This window comes from Rhinolophus hipposideros, assembly GCF_964194185.1.
Source record: "Rhinolophus hipposideros genome assembly, chromosome: 4".
NCBI classification, from domain to species: domain Eukaryota; kingdom Metazoa; phylum Chordata; class Mammalia; order Chiroptera; family Rhinolophidae; genus Rhinolophus; species Rhinolophus hipposideros.
Window position 1 is genome coordinate 1,616,713 of NC_138050.1, and position 18,925 is coordinate 1,635,637.

Consider the following 18,925-nt stretch of genomic DNA (forward strand, 5'->3'; position numbering starts at 1 on the left):
GCTTTGGTGGTGGCACCACAGAACATTTACAGTAAAAGAACGAAACACTGTACATGTCCTCCACAAGATGGCACTCGTGCTTTTCTAAAATGTTTTATCTTCCTTGAGCACAAGCATAATCTTGAACAAAAACACCAAGTAAATACGTATACAGAAAATTACAGAACGTGTCACAAATTACTTCCTTGTTGAAGAAGTAGTGTGGGAGACTTTGGCCTGACATCCCTGAGCTAAGTATCCACCAGCTCTTAGGGAAATGAACACGGCGTTAGTACACTTAACCACCTACGTGTGCAATTCACATTCGGGGCATTCAGTGAGTAGTAAACGAATCTTTGGACTCGAGGCAGTACGTTGTAATGGGGTGGATTATTTCTTCAGCAGCATCAGTATGAAAATTGATTGAAACGTGCTCTGTTCTGTGTGCTCTGCTAGCCACTAGCCTTGCTTTTCTGACAGTCTTTCCTCTGAGGGTGAAACAGGAGAAAATATTGTGCTTATAACACATAACATCTGCTTTTACGTCATATGTAGACAGTAATATTGGGTAGAAAAGCATTAATTAATAACTGCTTTATGGTTTGCAGAGAGTCATACAAGCTCTCCCCAACTGCAAAATTCTACTGTCCAAACACAGTTAACGGGATGCTCATTGCAGCATCATTTCAAACAGCAAAACCTTGGAACTAACTCAACTGTCCCATGACAAGGGATAAATACAATGTACTACAGTTGTGCCGGGAGGGTAGGCAGCTGTCAGCATCAAGTTACATGGTGCCGCTGGCTGCTAAGCTGCTGTCTGTGTCCCAGCACTTCCATGCACTTCTGCCTGTGCTGCGGGCAGGACCCTGCAAGCCCACTTCCGTTGCATAGGCTCTGCAGGGGTGGGCAGCACAGGGCGCGCTCCCATGAGCCTATTATCCTGCCACTGTCCCCATTCCCCACCATACACCAGCAGCAATTGGTGCCAGTCCCTCGTGCTTGCTGTTGTTGGCAGTTAGCACTGCCAGAGCAGCTCACTGTATCCTCCTGGAGAACTAGCACCCACTGAGCAGGACTAGGCGTTTCCTCTAAGCTCCAACCTCTTCTCCTGAGGCCCCGGCCTTTCTGGGAGCTCTTCTTGCAGGTACCTCAGTGTCCCCTTTTGCTTTTTTAGTTCTCTAACACCTGTCTTACCAATTCCTTTAGAGTAAATTGTCTCTGATAAGATACTCGACGGGGACAATGATGGGTAGGAAAGCCAGGAACTACAGGTACACAATATGGATAGATAATTAGATGGATAGACAGACACACCTATGCACTGGAATATACGTATACATACACATGTATGCAGGAATAGGGGCACATATGCATAAAGCACATACAAATACATTTTTACATAGACTACATACATACTATACACATGCATACATTGTACATGAAATGTCAGCTCACCCTCACAACAAATGGTACCAGGAGACAATGAGTATCTGGGGACTTACACAAATTCCACAAGTTGCATAACTGGTAAGGGATGATGCTGGGCTTTGCATCCAGGTATCACAGACACCACAATCTATCTTTTTTCCACTCTGCCCAAAGTCAGGTTATCCATAATAGTGTTCGATGTCATAGTTTAATCGCTACACTAGTCCACAAATGTTTTTTACTTCATGATATAAATAAACTATAACACTCTCCTAGCAATACTAGAGAGTGTGTGGATACAAGAGTGCTTCTGTGCTCAAAGTTACGGGGAGTTTGAGAAAACTGTAAGGGAAGCAGGGACATTCCTAACTCAGGTTACTTGTCACTCATTTATTCAACTACAGTGGTACCTCGGTTTTCGAACGTCATCAGTTCCGGAAGACCGTTCGAGTTCTCTGAGGCGTTGGAAAACAGCTGACAGATAGGCATCAGGATCTTGTACTCAGCGGAAGCCGCATGACGTGTTTGACTTCCAAGGCATGTTTGAAAACTGAAGCATTCACTTCCAGGTTTATGGCGTTTGTAAACAGAAATGTTCATCAATGGAGACGGTCGAAAACCGAGGTACTACTGTAATACAATTTAGTGCCTTCTATGTGCTGTGCTCACAATGGTCAGCAAAGTAGACCTAGTCCCTCGTTCAGAAAGTTTACAGTCTAGGGAAAGTGACTATCTTTAATTAAATAGTCATAAGTAGGAGAGGTACCTGAGTGTTTTATACGGGGATTTTAGACAGGCTACGTGACTACCGGGCAGTTCCAAAGGCTGAACACACACACACACACACACACACACACACACACACTCAAAAGCTTGGCATCTGCCCCTCTCCTGTCTGGAATGGTTCATCCACTCCGCCTTGATTGGCCAGGGACCTGTCGGCTCTCAATCCAAAGTGATCACAGGGAGAGATCACAGCAATAGAGACAGTGGCACCAGGTAACATTTCCTAAAATCCTGCTGTACTCTGGTCAATCAATGTTGCCATGGCAGCAGCCAAGCCCAGCTGTGCCCTCCAGCCTAAAGGCAATCAGTAACACTGAGCAATGGGCTAGTGGCCAGGAAGCTTTCTGGGGCACACTCCTCCAGGTGTGCAAACACAAATGTAACCAAACCAGAAATTCTTGCTGTAATCAGGGTCAGGAACCTATTTGTCACCTCATCGCCACAGCTAAATCTCTGAACTCCCTTTTGGACTCCATGTTATCAGCCAAAAGCAGATCATTAGTCAACTATGCAGCGAAGCAAAAGAAAAAGACTTCACAGCAGCAAGTCCCACCGATGCACATTAAAATCAGTGGGAGAGACTTTACAGAAACACAGGATGTTTGCATAGCCACGAAGTACCTCTCCCCAAACACTCACTAATTACTGTCATGGTTTGAGCACATGCCCACAATTCCTTGATATTTCTCCCTCCAATTTAATTTAATTCTTCTCCCTTTGAATGTGGTTGGACTTAATGACTGTTTTTTAATGAATAGTGTAGGGCAAGGGGAAAATTGTGACTCACAGTGGGGGCAGCCCTTTAACCAAATGATCCAGGCTAACATCACCAGTAGGAAGGTGAGCTGTACCGCCTCCACCCTGCAGGATGGCGTTTTTCTGCCCCTGCATCCATACCCCAATCGGCTTATGGGAAGATATCAGACCAATGCAGACTGAGGGACAGTCTACAAAGGACCTGACTATATAGTACTTTTTGAAAGACTGTGTCCTGCGAGAGAACCTGCTCATTGAGCCGTTTGTCGTGTGAGGCGGGCTGCGGGGCCTCTAGTCCTGCTCCCCACATAAGAATGCAGGATATGGCTAGGTCAAAAAGGAACACCCACGGAGCCATAGATAGGGGAGTCATACCACTATCGTCTCACTGGTGGCACTACAGTCTCACTGGATGCTGGAGCCACATGACCTGCAACCTGCTGTCCACTTCTCTGCCTGCCAACCAACTGACTGACCAACGAACACAGCCGCAGTAGTTATATCAGTGGCTAACTGACTAACTGGTTACAGCTGATGGTCAATTAGCCACAGCTGATGGCCATCTACTACCCGGGCCAGAACCTTTCCACGTGAGGCCAAGAGCCTAGAAACTGCTCTCTGGGACTCTGTCCCCACAGACTGAGAATCAGCCAGAGATGGGAGGAGACTAAGGTGTGAGGACTAAGTGCCATATGAGATCCTGGAAGAGAAAGGATGTTGGTGGAGAAACTGGTAAGAACCAGTGTGTGGTTCAGTTAAAAGTGTTTGCCAATGTTGACTTCTTAGCTTTGATAAATGTACCATTATGTAAGGGGTTAACATCTGGGTAAGCTGGAGTGAAGCTACATAGGAACTCTTTATACCATCTGTCGTGCGGCTGACCCTGCTCGCTGCGCCATTTGTCGTGCAGGGTCTCAGCTCCCACTCCCCGCCCAAGAACGCAGGACACGGTAAGGCCAAAAAGGAACACCCACGGAGCCATAAGTAAGGGAGTCAAACCAGTATATTCTCGCTGGCGGCTGGGCTGGAGACACAGGAAGCAGGATCTACATAATCTGCCTAACAGCAGTCCGCGCTTGCCAGCCACCATCTTCTTGCTAGCCCCATTCCTTTTTGCTAGCGTAGCCACAGCCGTTATATTAGTGGCCAATGGCCTACGGGTTACAGCTGACGGCCAACTAGCCACAGCTGCTGGCCATCTGATCACAGTTGATGGCCATTTACTACCCGAGCCAGCACCTTTCTATGTGAGGCCGAGAGCCTGGAAACTGTTTTTTTGGGGGTTTTGTCCCCACACCGTCTTAGTAGCTCTCCTGCCAATTTAAAACTATTTCAATATAAAAAGATTAAAAAAGAAAAGGGAAATAAGACACCATAAGCTAGAACCCATCTCTACTCACACATATGACATTTCTGCTATTTCAGTGATGGGGAGTGTTACTTTTATATTCAGCAAAGTCTAGGTCTGTGGAGTTTAGGTGAGATCTGTAAGGTTTGGACCCAATTCCTAGGCAGCCAGGCCAGGATGCACAGAGATCCCGGGCGGGCTCCCCTGAGGCACAGCCAGGTCTGCAGGAGGTGTGGGAAATACACGGGTGAGGGGATACGGGGCAGCCCAGGATCCAGCAGGACCAGGCCCCAAAGAAACCTGTGCTGAGATTCCAGGAAAAGAAAGGTAGTCAAGAGGGGAGTGGGGGAAGCAAGTGTGGGGATCGGCCAGAGCAAGCCCGGAAGAAAGGGCTGAGGAGATGGGTGGGTGGGTAGATAGCTATCAGGCTGCATTCAGATCATTCATGCGTTAAGCAGGTTTCATTTTCCAAAGGCTCACTTCAACCATGGCATGGAGGAGAACAGAATACCAGAAAGAACAAAAGAGACATCTGAGCCAAGATTTTGTCACTGCTGCCTGCTCAGAACTGTTCCTGGCACAAAGTAGGTGATCAGAGATTGGTTGCTGAATGAGTGACTGAGGAAGGAATTTGTAGGACGACTGGTGGAGGGCAGTGTCAGTGTGGGGAGATCAGGTAGGAGGCCCGATGAGGGAGGGAGGCGCAGGACTCAGGGGACACAGGTTAACTGAATGAAGGAAATGGGCCTCCAGCCTCAGTGATGCCTCTGCTTCCAGAAGCAGCTCCCCACGCCTCTTTTCCTACCCCTACCCCCAAACCTGCTCCTGCTCCCACTCCTTCTCTCTCCTCTGCACCCATCATTAAAGAATGGAGACTTGCAACTTTCCCTGACTCATTTGTTCCTGAAGCAAGACACAGCCCTCCTGAAGTTCTTGGAGAATATTTTTATTGTTGGTAGAAAGGGGAAGCGTGGCTTTCTATGACTTCGTGTGTTTCAGCCAACCCCCCAACACTTTTATGGGCTGACATATTCAAAAGGCTGTGGTCAGATTCCTCACCATGGCAGCAGAAAGCAAGACTGTTTCACACTTTCAGTGATGATACTAATACCACCTGTCACTATATGTCAGCCATTATCTTCTTCTTAAAAATGATTATAAAAGTAGAATACGTGTCGTGCAGGAGACCCTGCTCGCTGCACCATTTGTCATGCAGGGTGTCATGCAAGGTCTCAGCTCCCACTCCCCACATAAGAACACAGGACATGGCTAGGCCAAAAAGGAACACCCACGGAACCACTGATAGGGGAGTCATACAACTATAGTCTCACTGCAGGCACTATAGTTTTACTGGAGGCTGGATTCACATGACCTGCAACCTGCTGTCCGCTTCTCTGCCTGCCAACCAACTGACTGACCAACCAACACAGCCGTGGCAGTTATATCAGTGGCTAATTGGCTAACTGGTTACAGCTGATGGTCAATTAGCCACAGCTGATGGCCATCTACCACCAGAGCCAGCACCTTTCCACGTGAGGCCAAGAGCCCGGAAACTGCTCTCTGGGACTCTGTCCCCACACTATGTTTTGTAGAACTATGGAAAATACAAAAGCAATCACTGGTGCTAACATTTTGCTTCCAACTTTCTCCCATGCACCTTTATATAAAAAATAAATTGTGGCATTTGTTTATATTTAATTGCTGATCTAGTTGGTTGTAACTTCCTCATCTCACATGTGTTTTCTGTTTCCAGCCCTTTTTTGTTGCTCTTTTCCTCTCATTTCCTATCTTGCACTGGACTGAAGAAGTTTTCTCTTTTTTCTTGACTGCTACATGGTTTCCATAACCCTTGTCTAATGGTTTCATAGATGCCTCTAGTCACCCTTATTCCTCCCCAGGCTTCAGTTCAGAACTACCGTGTTTCCCCAAAAATAAGACCTAGCTGGACAATCAGTTCTAATGCATCTTTTGGAGCAAAAATTAATATAAGACCCAGTATTATTATGTTATATAATATTATACCCGGTCTTATGTTATAGTAAAATAATATAATAGTATAGTATAATATAATATAATATAATATAATATAATATAATATAATATAATACCAGATCTTGTATTAATTTTTGCTCCAAAAGCATCACTAGAGCTGATTATCTGGCTAGGTCTACTTTCAGGGAAATGCGGTAGAACATAAAAGGGCCTTTTGAGCTTACTGGCTGGTGGTAACAATGGGGACACCATAGATCAAGTCACTAGACCAGCTAGCAGCTTAGTTCGCTTCCAGGTTGGGGAGCTCCAGTGTATCCTCCAGTCTCTGTTAAAAGCCATGATTCTGGGGGTTGATCAGCACAACTTTTTTCTGCTTTGTTTGGTGGGGGCTGGAGATTGGGAATGGAGATCTGAGCCTGAGTTGTCTGCTGCTTTTCTATTTTTAGATTTACATCTACTATTGCTATGTTTTTGGAGCAGAATGGGTGCATCAAAGTTGATCTGAAGTCCTAAATAGCTTCCTTATCACCTTCTCCACTGCCACACTCCAGTTTAGGCCAGCATCACAGTCAATACCTGCTGTGTTAAGCCATTCAGTTTGTAGTATTTTGTTATGGCAGCCCTAGGAAACAAATGGATGTGTTATAAGCAAAATGGCATAACAGAAAGAAATCATTTCCAGCTGATGTGATCAAGAAAGCCATTTCTTGAGGAAGTGCCATTGTGCTGAGCTTCGGGGTGGCAGGAGGGAGAAAGGCTTTAAGTTACAGGACTTCTTCCAAGTCAGTCCATATTCCATCTGGAAGTCTAACCCTCTTAAGGAGGCTCTCTGGAAAACAAGCTGAATTTGATCCACTTTAAGTCTTGAACCTGTCAACTGTGCCACTAACATGTCTTATCAAGGTATAAAATTTGGGAGAACAAAGTATTTTACACACCCTTTAGTATTTCTAGCACTAGTGTGCAGTGGTTCAGTATTATTTGCTTTTACGACCTTTATACTCCACTATAAAAGGGGACATGTGCTTCATGGAGGCCTTATTGAGCAGCAGCTAATTAAAATCTTAGTCTAACCAGAACAGACATGACAGTATCAGGAAATGCGGTTTGGATGTACTTGTATTATGATGTCTTCACAGTGCTGCTTCTGGGTTCTAATTAGGATTACAAGGATTGTTTAGCAATAGTCTCCAGTTGTAAATAAATTCTCGAAATTCCAGTTGTCGTTTTGGGGAGCAGGGAGAGAGCCTTTGCTCTCCTCACAACTCAATCTTCAGTTTGGGTTTCAAATCAAACTGACAGACTCTAGGCGGCTTCCATCCTAAATCACAGGCGTCCACCGGTTCCATCTTCGAAAAATGGAGGGGTTTGGCCTGAAACGTGGAGCAAATGACTTCAAAGCATAGGATTCTAAGGAGAGGTGAACACTCGCCTCACTGGTGGGACTGACAACAATGTACAAACTCCCTGACCCGCACCCGGTGGGGCGCGGTCTCGCCCTCTTTGGAAACGGGTCCCACGAGAGCAGGATCTGTATACAGACAAGGCCCACAACTCGGCGCCACCGGCCAGGAAGTGCTTTTCGCCTCTGCGGCCCCGCCCGCACAGACCCTGCGCTCCTTCCACAGGCACCGCCGCTCCTCGGGCTGCCCCGCCCCCTAGGCAGTCCGAGCCCCAGCAGAGGCCCGGACCCCAGCGCCCGCCCAGCTACTTCGGTCACGGAAGCCCCGCCCCACGGTGCGACGCGGTGAGGGTCGGGGCCGCCACAGTGCGAGGCTGCGGCGGACAGGCCTTGGGGGCGGGGCCGCCGGGCAGGGGCGGGGCCGCCGGGCAGGGGCGGGACTGCCTCGGCGCGGGGCTGCGGCGGGCGGGCCTTGGGGGCGGGGCCGCCGGGCAGGGGCGGGGCCGCCGGGCAGGGGCGGGACTGCCTCGGCGCGGGGCTGCGGCGGGCGGGCCTTGGGGGCGGGGCCGCCGGGCAGGGGCGGGGCCGCCGGGCAGGGGCGGGGCCGCCGGGCAGGGGCGGGACTGCCTCGGCGCGGGGCTGCGGTGGGCGGGCCTTGGGGGCGGGGCCGCCGGGCAGGGGCGGGACTGCCTCGGCGCGGGGCTGCGGCGGGCGGGCCTTGAGGGCAGGGCCGCCGGCGAGCCGCCGCCGGAGCGCCGGCGTCGCACCTCGGGTCCCGCGCTCCTCGCCGCCGCGCTGGTGCAGCCGCCCGCGGAACATGGCGCCCGGGCGGTTCTGGCGCTGCTGCCAGCGCGGCGTGGGCTGGGTGCCGGTGCTGTTCATCGCCTTCGTGGTGGCCTGGTCCTACTACGCGTACGTGGTGGAGCTGTGCGTGTGTGAGTACTGAGCTGGCGACGCGCGGGCCTGGGCGGCGGCCGCGGCGGGTGTGCGGCCCTCAGGCAGCGCCATGGTCTGGGGCGGGGCGCTGCGTCCGGCCGGAGCCAGCGAGCTTCGCGGAAGCGTTTGGGGTGTTTGCCCGTCTTTGCGTTTGTAGTATTTACGGTAAAGCATCTGTGCCTCCTGGTGGTGGTGGTGGCGCGGCATAGACGGCGCGAGAAGAGCGAGTTAACGCAGAGCCGGCGGCCGGCCGGCCGGGCGGTCTTCCTGCCGGTTGAGGGCCGGCTGCCGCCGAGACCTTGAGCGCGGGTCTCTGGCGCGGTGGTGCCCGGCCCGTTGGGAAGTTCCTTATTTCAAGTCTCAGTAACTCGCACAAAGTGCTGTTTTCAGACAAAGAAGGAGTCCTTTATTATCCTTTTCGCAGCTCTTTGTTATGCAGGTTTCTAGTTCTCTCATCCTCAGATGTCCTGGTGTCGCTTTCCTGTTGCCATTTCCCTCGTTAGTTTCTATATCCGATTTCTCACCCGATTCCCTGGGAAAAAAGGAGGACCATTCCAGCACCCTTCAAGGATTTACGATACTGTTTTGAATAGGTTGTCGTTCAGGTGGAAGGAGATTGGTTGTCGATCAAAACATGAGGGCTGTTCCTCTGTGACACTGATTGACTACTGCTCTGTCTTAAGTTAATTGTTCATAGGCTTTGTGCACCTACTTCTGGCCTCCTCTGGCTGGTACTGTCTGTCTGCTGCTTGTGTCCTCTCTCGAGAAAACTTAGGACCACAGGTAAGTGGTGTTTGTAAAAGCAGACCCTTGGTATGCAGTCCCAGAATGACCTAGTCTTAGTGTCCAGGTTGAGTCCACAGTTGTGTAACGGACCAATATGGTAGATAGACTTTTTAAAAAGCCACAGGAGATAGGTATGAATTTTATGAATGAAAAGCTGTACCACACACTGCACTTGAAAGTGGCACAATCAGGACTTCTCCAGTTATGGCTCTGGGTTTGCACAGCTCTCAGATAGGACTTGGTTAAACCCGAGTTCTGTCCATGGGGCAGAATGCTTTGGCTCAAGTTTGAAGGTTTGTACCTACGGTATATTTAATTTCCAGGAAAACTGTCCCTGCAAGTAGTCATAGAATAAATTAGTTGTGGGGTGCATTTTGAAATAATAATAAACTGTTGAATGTTATTGTTTAATCTCATCCTTTTGATAACAAAATGTTTGCCGAAAATGTTTGAATCACTTAAAATCAACTAGATTTAGGCATTTCTTGAGCCACCTTCCAGGAAGTGATAGTGGTCATAGGATTCTCGTTAATATATGATGATACTTTTATCTTATTTACTCTGAAGTGGGCATTTATTCCAAAAGTTGTACTACTTAGTTATGTCAGAATATTAGTCTCACCCTATTTTAATTTCCATCATGGTTTTGAAGAAAAGCTTCTGAAGGAACACTAAAAATGTGCATTTATGTTGAAATTTGCACATTTAACCTATCAAAAAGTGACATCAAACATAAAGGAAAATGAACAGGAATTGAGAAGTGCTGTGTGTTAGTGGGGATGGAGGGGGCATTTCATCATTCTCTCCTTTAAACCCCTGATATCTCTACAGACGTAGGAAATGAGACTGAACAAATAGGCCTTGGCTTAGTCAACAATAGTGGAGTGGCTCTTGGAATGTGATCCACATCTTTCTACTTTGCATGTAACTTTTAGCGAGCCTTGAGGATCCATGGAACTGTAACTGTTTGGTCCGTAATGGGGGTAGGGGTGGGGTTGAGGGGTTGCCCACTTCAATTAGACTTTAGGCCCATCCTTTAGAAATCATACCCCAGGATTTCATAAAGTTGAACATTCTGCACCAAATAATTAAGGCCCAGTGCTTCGCAGACTTTTAAAATATTGGTGGTGAGAAGTCTTACCACCGGGCTTGCATTTAATACTTCTGAGTTATCCAAGTTTAACCTTGGAGAATTTGGGAGGTCTGCAGCGTCACAGGACTATATAGTTGAGCATAAAATCTCATTCACTTGGATAAAGAAGTTGTGGTATATATACACAATGGAATACTATTCCGCGTTAAGGAAAGATGATATAGGAGCATTTGTGACAACATGGATGGATCTTGAGAGTATAATGCTAAGTGAAATAAGTCAGACAGACAAAGCAGAGAACCCTATGATTTCACTGATATGTGGTATATAAACCAAAAAGAACAAGACAAACAAATGAGAAAGAAAAACTCATAGACATAGACAATAATTTAGTGGTTACCAGAGGGTAAGGGGGTGGGGGGTGGGTGATGAGGGTAAAGGGGATCAAATATATGGTGATGGAAGGAGAACTGACTCTGGGGTGGTGAACACACAATGGGATTTATAGACGATGTAATACAGAATTGTACACCTGAAATCTATGTAAATTTACTAACAATTGTCACCCCAATAAATTTAATAAAAAGAAAATAAAATATATAAATAAAAGTGTTTAAAACAGGAAAAAAAATCTCATTCACTCTCATATTAAAACTACCCTTTAAACTACTTGTGTATATTTATGTTTTCATAAGCACAGACCCTCCCACTGGAAGACATAAATATATAACTTTGTAGGATTTTTAAATTGAGTGAAGTGTGAGTTTTACTTAAAGTGCCGTTTTAATAATTTTTGTAGAATTTTCATAGCTTCTGGTATTTATCAAACGAGATGGCAGAGGATAATGATAATTGTATCTTTACATGTGTTAATTTATTTAATTCTCATAATGATTTGTCCAGGGTCATATGATTAGTACATACATAATCAGAATTGGAATGCCTCCATGTTTTTAAAATTAACTGCTATGCAAGACTAGTCTACTTGTTTATCTAGATCTGGACACTCAGGACAGATTTCAGTTGTATTTATGATCTACTTCTGTAAAAGGTAATTTTCTCCTAACAGGTAGCAGGAGAAGATTATTGAATAACTCAGATAATAAAAATACCTCGCCCACAGTAGGACATTTTAAGAGTTTATGAGAGGCCGTCATTCCATCCCAGCCTCTATAACTTCCTCATTTTGTAATTACACACACACACACACACACACACATACACACACAAAATCAGTAACTCCTATTGTTGGAAGGGGTAAGAATGAGGACAAAATTGAGTGAGAAGTAATGCATCTCAGATGGCCATTTCAGGAGGTGATAGGCAGAAAAGTAATGATTAATTAGCAGTATTGGTCCTGGATTTTAAATTAAACTGAAATTCTTTGATTTTTTTTTTTATCCCCAACACTGAATTTAGACATGAATTTAGTTATGGGTGGATTGATCAACTTTTCCACTTTATTCAAGATGGTTTTAGATTTCCAGAGTTTTCTCAGAACACCTGACAGGTCATTTGTAGCTGTTAATAGTGGATGTGTACCTCTTATTTGGCATGTAGAGGCTCCTATTTTAGAAGTATGCTATTTAGTTTGGAGTTATTTGGGGATTTTCCAGGTATCTTTTTGTTACTGATTTCATATTTAATGCCATGTGGTCAGAGAACATATTTGTGTATCTCGAATCCTTTATAATATATTCAGGCTTCTTTGATGGCCCAAAATATGGGCTGTCTTAGAAGTGTTCCATGTGCGTTGGAGAAAAATATGTTTTGTGTCCTGCAGTATATTTTGCTGTTTGTTGTTGGGTATTAGGTCATAATGTTCCACGAATGTCGTTTAAGACTAGTTGGTTGGTAATGTTCAAGTCTTCTATGCTCTTGGCTGATTTTCTGTTTTATCAATTAATTATTGAGAGCGGTCTGACTGTAATTGTGGATTTGTCTATTTCTCCTTGTAGTTCTATCAGTTTTTGCCTCATGTGTTTTGAGCTTTGTAATTAGGTACATAAACTGTTTAGGACTGTTGTATCCTCTTGGTGAATTGACCCTTTATCATTATGAAATGACTTTCTTATCCCTGGTGATATTGTTTGCTTTGAAATCTACTTTGGCAAATATTAACATGTCCGTTAATCTTTCTTTTGATTAGTGTTAGCATGGTATGTTTTTCTCAGTCCTTTTACTTTAACCTGTTTATGTTTTTATATTTAAAATGCGTTTCTTGTAAGCAGCATATAGTTAGGTCTTGTTTTTTTAATCTGCCTGTTTTTTAAATTGACATACAATGTAATAATTAGTTTCAGGTGTACAACATAATGGTTCAGTGTGTGAATATATATTGTGTATGTATATATGCATATATATTGAAAAATATCACCACAGTAAGTCTAGTTAATGTTCATCACCACACACAATTACAAATTTTTTTCCTTGTGATAAGAACTTTTAAGATTTACTCTCCTACCAACTTTCAAATATACAGTACAATATTGTCTAGGGTCACAGTATTATCATGCTGTACAATCTCTGCCTTTTGATAGGGGCATTTTGACCACTTGCACTTAATGTGATTATCAACATGGTTAAGTTTAAATTTGCTGTTTTTAAATCTGTTCTTTGTTCCCTTTTCCTCCTCTGCCTTCTTTTGAATTAATCAATTTTTAAATGATTTAAAAATTTTGAATTATTTTTATGATTATTTTCTCTGTGTTAGCTTATTAGCTGTAGCTCTCATTTTAATGATTGCTTTAGGATAGCGTGCATCTTGAACTTAATCTACTTTCAAGTGATATGCCACTTCACAGGTAGTACCTTATAAAAGCTTTCTTCCATTTCTTCCCTCCCAGCCTTTATGCTATTGTTTCCTGCATTTCATATGTTATAAAACTCACACTATATTTCTGTTAGTTTGCTTAAACAGCTTTTTTTTTTTAAGATTTAAATGAGAAAACAAATCTTACATATTTACCCATGTAGTTATTACCATTTCTGGTATTTATTCTTTTTTATAGATCAGTATTTCCATCTGGTGTTATTTTCTTCTGCCTGAGGGCTTCCTTTAACATTTATTGTAGTGCAGGTCAATTGGTGATGAATTATTACAGCTTTTGTATGTCTATAAAAGTTTTTATTTTGCCCTTTTTTTAAACAGCTTTATCGAGGTATCATTTGCATTCCATAAAATTCACTCATGTAAGATGTACAATGCAGTGATTTTTAGTAAACCTACCAAGTTGTGCAGTCATCATGACCATCCATTTTTACAACATTTCTGTCACTCAGTCAGATGCCTCGTACCCATGTATAGTTACTTCCTGTTTCCATCCCCAGCCCCAGGCACCGACCAATCTACATTGTGTCTCTGTATGCCTTTTCTGGACATCTCATGTAGAGTTATGCAATAAGTGGTATTTTGTGTCTGCTGTCTTTTATGTGTTTCTGAGGTTCATCTGTGTTGTAGCATGTATCAGTATTTCTCCCCTTATTCTCTACTTAATATTCTAATTTGTATTTTTGTTTTAAAAATGTATTTGCAGTTTTATTTAAGAACATATTTCTCGTAAGCCTCCACAAATCATTTGAGCATTGAATTAGAATATTTTAAAACGTACTTTTATTATATCATATTTAAGTATTTGAAAAATACTTAAAATACTGCTTATAAGATGTATAGTATGAGTAGGTCCTGTTCATCTTTGTAGTCACTAGAGTCTAGTTACTAGTAGACTTTCAATTAATATGTGTTTAATTGAATAGAATCATGCTCTTAGAAACTCACTTAAATCATGTTTGAAAATGTTAGAATAAATGTCCACACTAACAATACTAATTAAATTACAATTACCAAACATACTTCAACAGTCTTTGGGGTTACAGGCTACATGATAATTGTTTTTCAGCCTTTGTTTTGGATTAAGAAGCGTTGAGCCTTTGGAATCATGCTGATACTATTAAAAAAGAAAATCTGGCTGTGTAAATTCCATCCCCAGTGGTTGACATCATTATAGGAAAAGTGAAAACGTGAATTAGAATATTTTTTAAAACTTTTTTACTAATTTTGTTTCTTTTCTGTTTCACAGCTGGAGTATAGCAATTTTCTATATAACTTGTTTTTTGAAAGCTATAGTGCCCTGCCTTTTTTTTGAAAAAAATCTTTTTTTTCTTATGACTGCTAGTTAGTTAATCTGTCCTGGTTATCAGTTTTTGTTGATACCATAAAGTAGATGGTCTGAGAGAGATCTATAAGTATATATCCAAAAACCCAAACCCAGATGAACAAAAAGACCTTTATATTTTCTTCAGTATAAATTCCATATAAAATTTCTTCTTTGAGCCTTCACTGCTTTCTTGTTAGAGGAGAAATATGGAAGGAAAAGGTGCTGGACAATTTAGAAGCCAGGTCAGACTATTTGGACGAAGAATACTGTGCCCTAGTCATGCAAATAAAACTTTCTTTCTCCTCTGGCCACTTGCACTTTGTAGCAGAGAAGCACAGCACGCAGAATTCCACACTGTGAATGTCTGTCTGCTTGACATTTCTACTGGCTGTCTATCTAGCAGCTATCTCAGACTCACTATACCCAAAACAACACTTGTTTCCTCTCTCTCCTGAGCCTGTTCCTCCTACCCTCGCTCAGTAAAGGACAGTTTCATCATTCCAGTGCCTTGGTTGAAAAATTATTCCACATCCAGTTAATCAGCAAATCTTGGCATTAATTGTGCCCAAATATGTCTATTTGTCTCCACTACTGCTGTAGCTATATTCATTCAAGCCACTGTGATCTCTTGTGTACTAGACTGAAAATCATGGCTGCAAAATTGGCACTCTCTCCCATCAGGAGGTGGCTCTGTTTACCCACCCAGGGAACCTGGGCTGGCCTTGCACTTGCTTTAACCAATAGAATGTGCTGGAAGTGATATGTGAGCGCTGGAGCCGAGGCCTCAGGACAGCGTGCATCTTCACCATAGGTCTTTAGAATGTTCTGGTTGCCATGTAGGGGAGTCCAGGCCAGACGGTGTAGGGAGAGAGGCCCAGCCAAGATGAGCTAAGTGCCAGGCCCCTATATGAAAAGAGGCCATCAGACTTTCCTGAGCTGCCAGTTGACTGCAGCCAGTTGGAAACCAGCTCAACAGCATAGCCCAAACTGCTGACCCACAATCATTCAAAATAAGTGGTTGTTGTTTAAAGACACTAAGTTTTGGTGGATGGTTGTGCCACATTCTCACCTATATCATGGTGGTACCTTTATGTCTCATCTGTCCCTCCTCACTGCATCCCCATCCTTATCCTGTCCCCTGTCGACTCTCCACAGAGCAGCTAGAATGGCCCCTTTGACATTAATACCAGCTTTGTCACTCCTCTTCTGGAAACCTATGGCTTCCTGTCTCGTTCAGTGGGACATCTGAAGTCCTTACTATAGTCTGTTCCCATCATTACTTCTCTGGCACATTTCCTTCCCCTTCTCCTTTTATTGGTTCATCTGCCATGCTGGCCTCCTTGCTCTACTTTAATACTTGTTGAATGAGCTTCATAAATTATTGAACGTCTCTGAACTTGTTCCCATGCTGTCAAGTGGGATAATACCTGTCTTACAGAATAATGTAAGATTCTTAGCAGAGGAGGCTTTCAGATTCTGTTGGGGGCGGGGAGAAGATGTAAATGGCTAGTACATTTACATCTAGTACATTTTCTCTTGCCTTCCCTTTTTTGGTGGGAGGTTTTTTGTTTTGTTTTTAATTCTTGGGGTTCTGTTGTTACCCCCACCACACACACACAGTCTTTAGGTAGTGAAGAAGCACATTCTCACAGTTTAAAATATATATACTTAATTAGCTGTATTTGAAGATCATATTGCAGAAATGTGCCCGTTTTGCTCTGAGCCGAGGGTGGTATCAGGAGTGACTGGCAGGATGTATAGTCTGAGGGATGGCACCCGCCACATCCCCACATGGCATCTGAAGAGTCATACCTGACACTACTTCTGGTAGCATGTGAGCTACAGAGTTAGGTACTGCTGGGATATGTGGCACATTTTCTTGAGAAGATGGGCATCTCCACTTAAATAACTGAAATGGTCACATATAATGGTGATTATGGTTTTATGGTGACTAGACGTCTGTAAGAGAGATCCGTGCATCTTGATTAACGACTTCTTCAGTTCTGTTTTGAACACATTTGTGTTCTGTGTTCTTGCGCCCAGCTTTGGCCCACCCATTCAGAACCACAGGAGGACTAATTTTATTAAGATGCTAATTGAACAACATATAAAGACACACTACTTATTAAATGTGAAAGGATATGGTCAGCACCTGTACCAGTACGTCCAGAGGTTAATAGTGAATGACACTGCTGTAAGACTATGCTGATCTTTTTTCTTCCTAATACTCTGATTCGCATTTTTCTATGGATAACTGGTATACTTTTTATAAGTATTAAAAAAAGGAGTGAGGTGCTGAATACCATACATATATGCAGTGGCCTCCTGACACACAGCCCTCCTTCCCAGCCCTCCTCCACACAGCCGGAGTGCGTCCCTTAGAACCCGAGTCAGGATTATGACTCCTGTGTGCAGCACCGTCCATTAGCTTCCCACTTCTCGTGACGAAATTGAGAGTCATGGGCAGTTCTCCGTGCCATCTGTAAAGCCCACCAGCACTTTGTCCCACCTCCCCCTTTGCTGGACTGGCCTCAGCAAACAGGCCCCCTTGCTTTTCAGCTATCAGGCCCTGCGCGGTCCCACCTGATGACCTTTGTGCTTCTTGCTCCTCCTACTTGGGGGGCTTTCCTCCCAGATTGCCACATGGCCAGTTTTCTCACTTCGTCCAGATTTCTGTTCAGATAGTCACTTGTCTGAGAGGCTTTCCCACTGCCCTATTTAAATAAGTACTTCCTCTTTCACTTTCCCTTAGCCTGCTTTGTTTCATTAATACTCACTATGACTTTTCATAGCTATTTGTGTTTTTCTCCTGTGTAGTACGTTCACTGCTTTACATCAAGAACCTAGAATAAGTCCTGCATAATGTGTACACAGTAAATATTTGTTGAATGAGTGGATCGACTGTATAGCTTCCCATGCAGGTAGAAGAGAGGGAATAGGAAAAGTACTCTCATAGTCGATAACTCACAATTTCAAATATGGATACTCTCCTGACCTTAAAAACATCTGTATGTTAAGTTTTTCATTTATCAAACGTTGAGTGCTCACAGTGTTCCAGGCACTCTACTTGACACTGGGGATTCAATGACAGGTGAATGTACATGGGCAAATGCATTTGGGCTGCATATGGCTTTAATATCACAGTGCTCATCTGCATGTTACCAGTTGTAAGAAGCCCTGCTGTAATTAAGTATGTAGCTTTGTTTAACCCAGTATTTTTCTAAATTTTTTTGCCGTAGAATTCTTTTTTCCTGAAACCTCTATTTAAATCCTTTTAGACAGGCAGGTATCAACCAGTCGTGGTGATGGGGAGATGGAGACAGGGCGTAAGAGATGAGGGTTCAAGGGATTGTGCCTGTGAAAAAAGTGTTGTTATCAGTAGATATGAGGGGTAATAACTAATTCCTTCCATTTTTGTTGTTAAATTCATCACGTTAATACATTTAGAAAGAAAAATAATTATTTCTGTGGATGTCAAAAAGGCATTTGAAAAGTCCAACGTCCATTCCTGATTAACAACAACAAAAAACACTTAATAAAATAGGAGTAAATGGATTTTTCAAACAAAATTGCACACATGCAGAATACTTCATTAATTTCCACTAAAACCAGCAATTAAAATAAGATGTGTATTATTATGGCTTTTGCCGTGTAACACTGTATTAGCAAAATTAGTTACCACATTTAATCATGATAAAATAATTAGAAGCATAAGACACTGGAAAGGAAGAGGGAAAGCTGTTTCCGTGTGCAGATGTGATAGTACATGCTGAAAAGCCAAGAGAATCTACGAAACAGCATCTATGCGAAAAAATTAAGTGAAATAGGACATAAAATTAGCAAACAAAACCCAATACTTTCTGTATATACACAATAATGAAAATAATGAATAAGTGAAAATATGGTGGAAGAGAAGTCTCCATTTCCAGTAACATCAAAAAGATAAAACAGTTAAGAATAAACTTAAGAAGTACGTCAAACCTATAAGAGGGAAAACATTCTTGAAAAACAAAAGTAGACTTGAACAAACAGAAGGACATTTCATATATCCTGTTTATGGATAGAATAATTGAATATTACAAAGATTCCATTTTTCCCGAAGTTAATGTATAAATGAATTCCAGTCCCAATAAAGTTTTTTTCTTTTTTCTGTCACTAGACAAGTGGATTGTAAAGGTCATTTAGAAAAATAAACAAGAAAGAACCACTAGGAAACCCCCGAAAAAAAAAAGAGTAGTGATAAAGAGTTTTTACACTAC

The 18,925-nt window shown here is 43.3% G+C and overlaps 1 protein-coding gene across 14 annotated transcripts in view; it reads left to right on the forward strand.

Moving 5' to 3' along the window:
* The first annotated feature begins 8,382 nt into the window (after positions 1 to 8,382).
* ZDHHC20 (zDHHC palmitoyltransferase 20) overlaps positions 8,383 to 18,925 on the forward strand; it is a 51,443-nt gene continuing 40,900 nt past the window's right edge. For 6 of the 14 annotated variants that reach the window (XR_013993170.1, XR_013993171.1, XR_013993172.1 and 3 more), the window contains exon 1: positions 8,411 to 8,629. Coding sequence is in view for 5 of the 14 variants with exons in the window: in XM_081045477.1 (XP_080901603.1) it covers positions 8,512 to 8,629 (118 nt within the window). In the remaining 9 variants the exon portion in view is untranslated. Of the gene's footprint in view, positions 8,630 to 18,925 lie in introns of all 14 variants that reach the window. The other 8 variants (XR_013993166.1, XR_013993167.1, XR_013993168.1 and 5 more) reach the window with 3 other exon arrangements.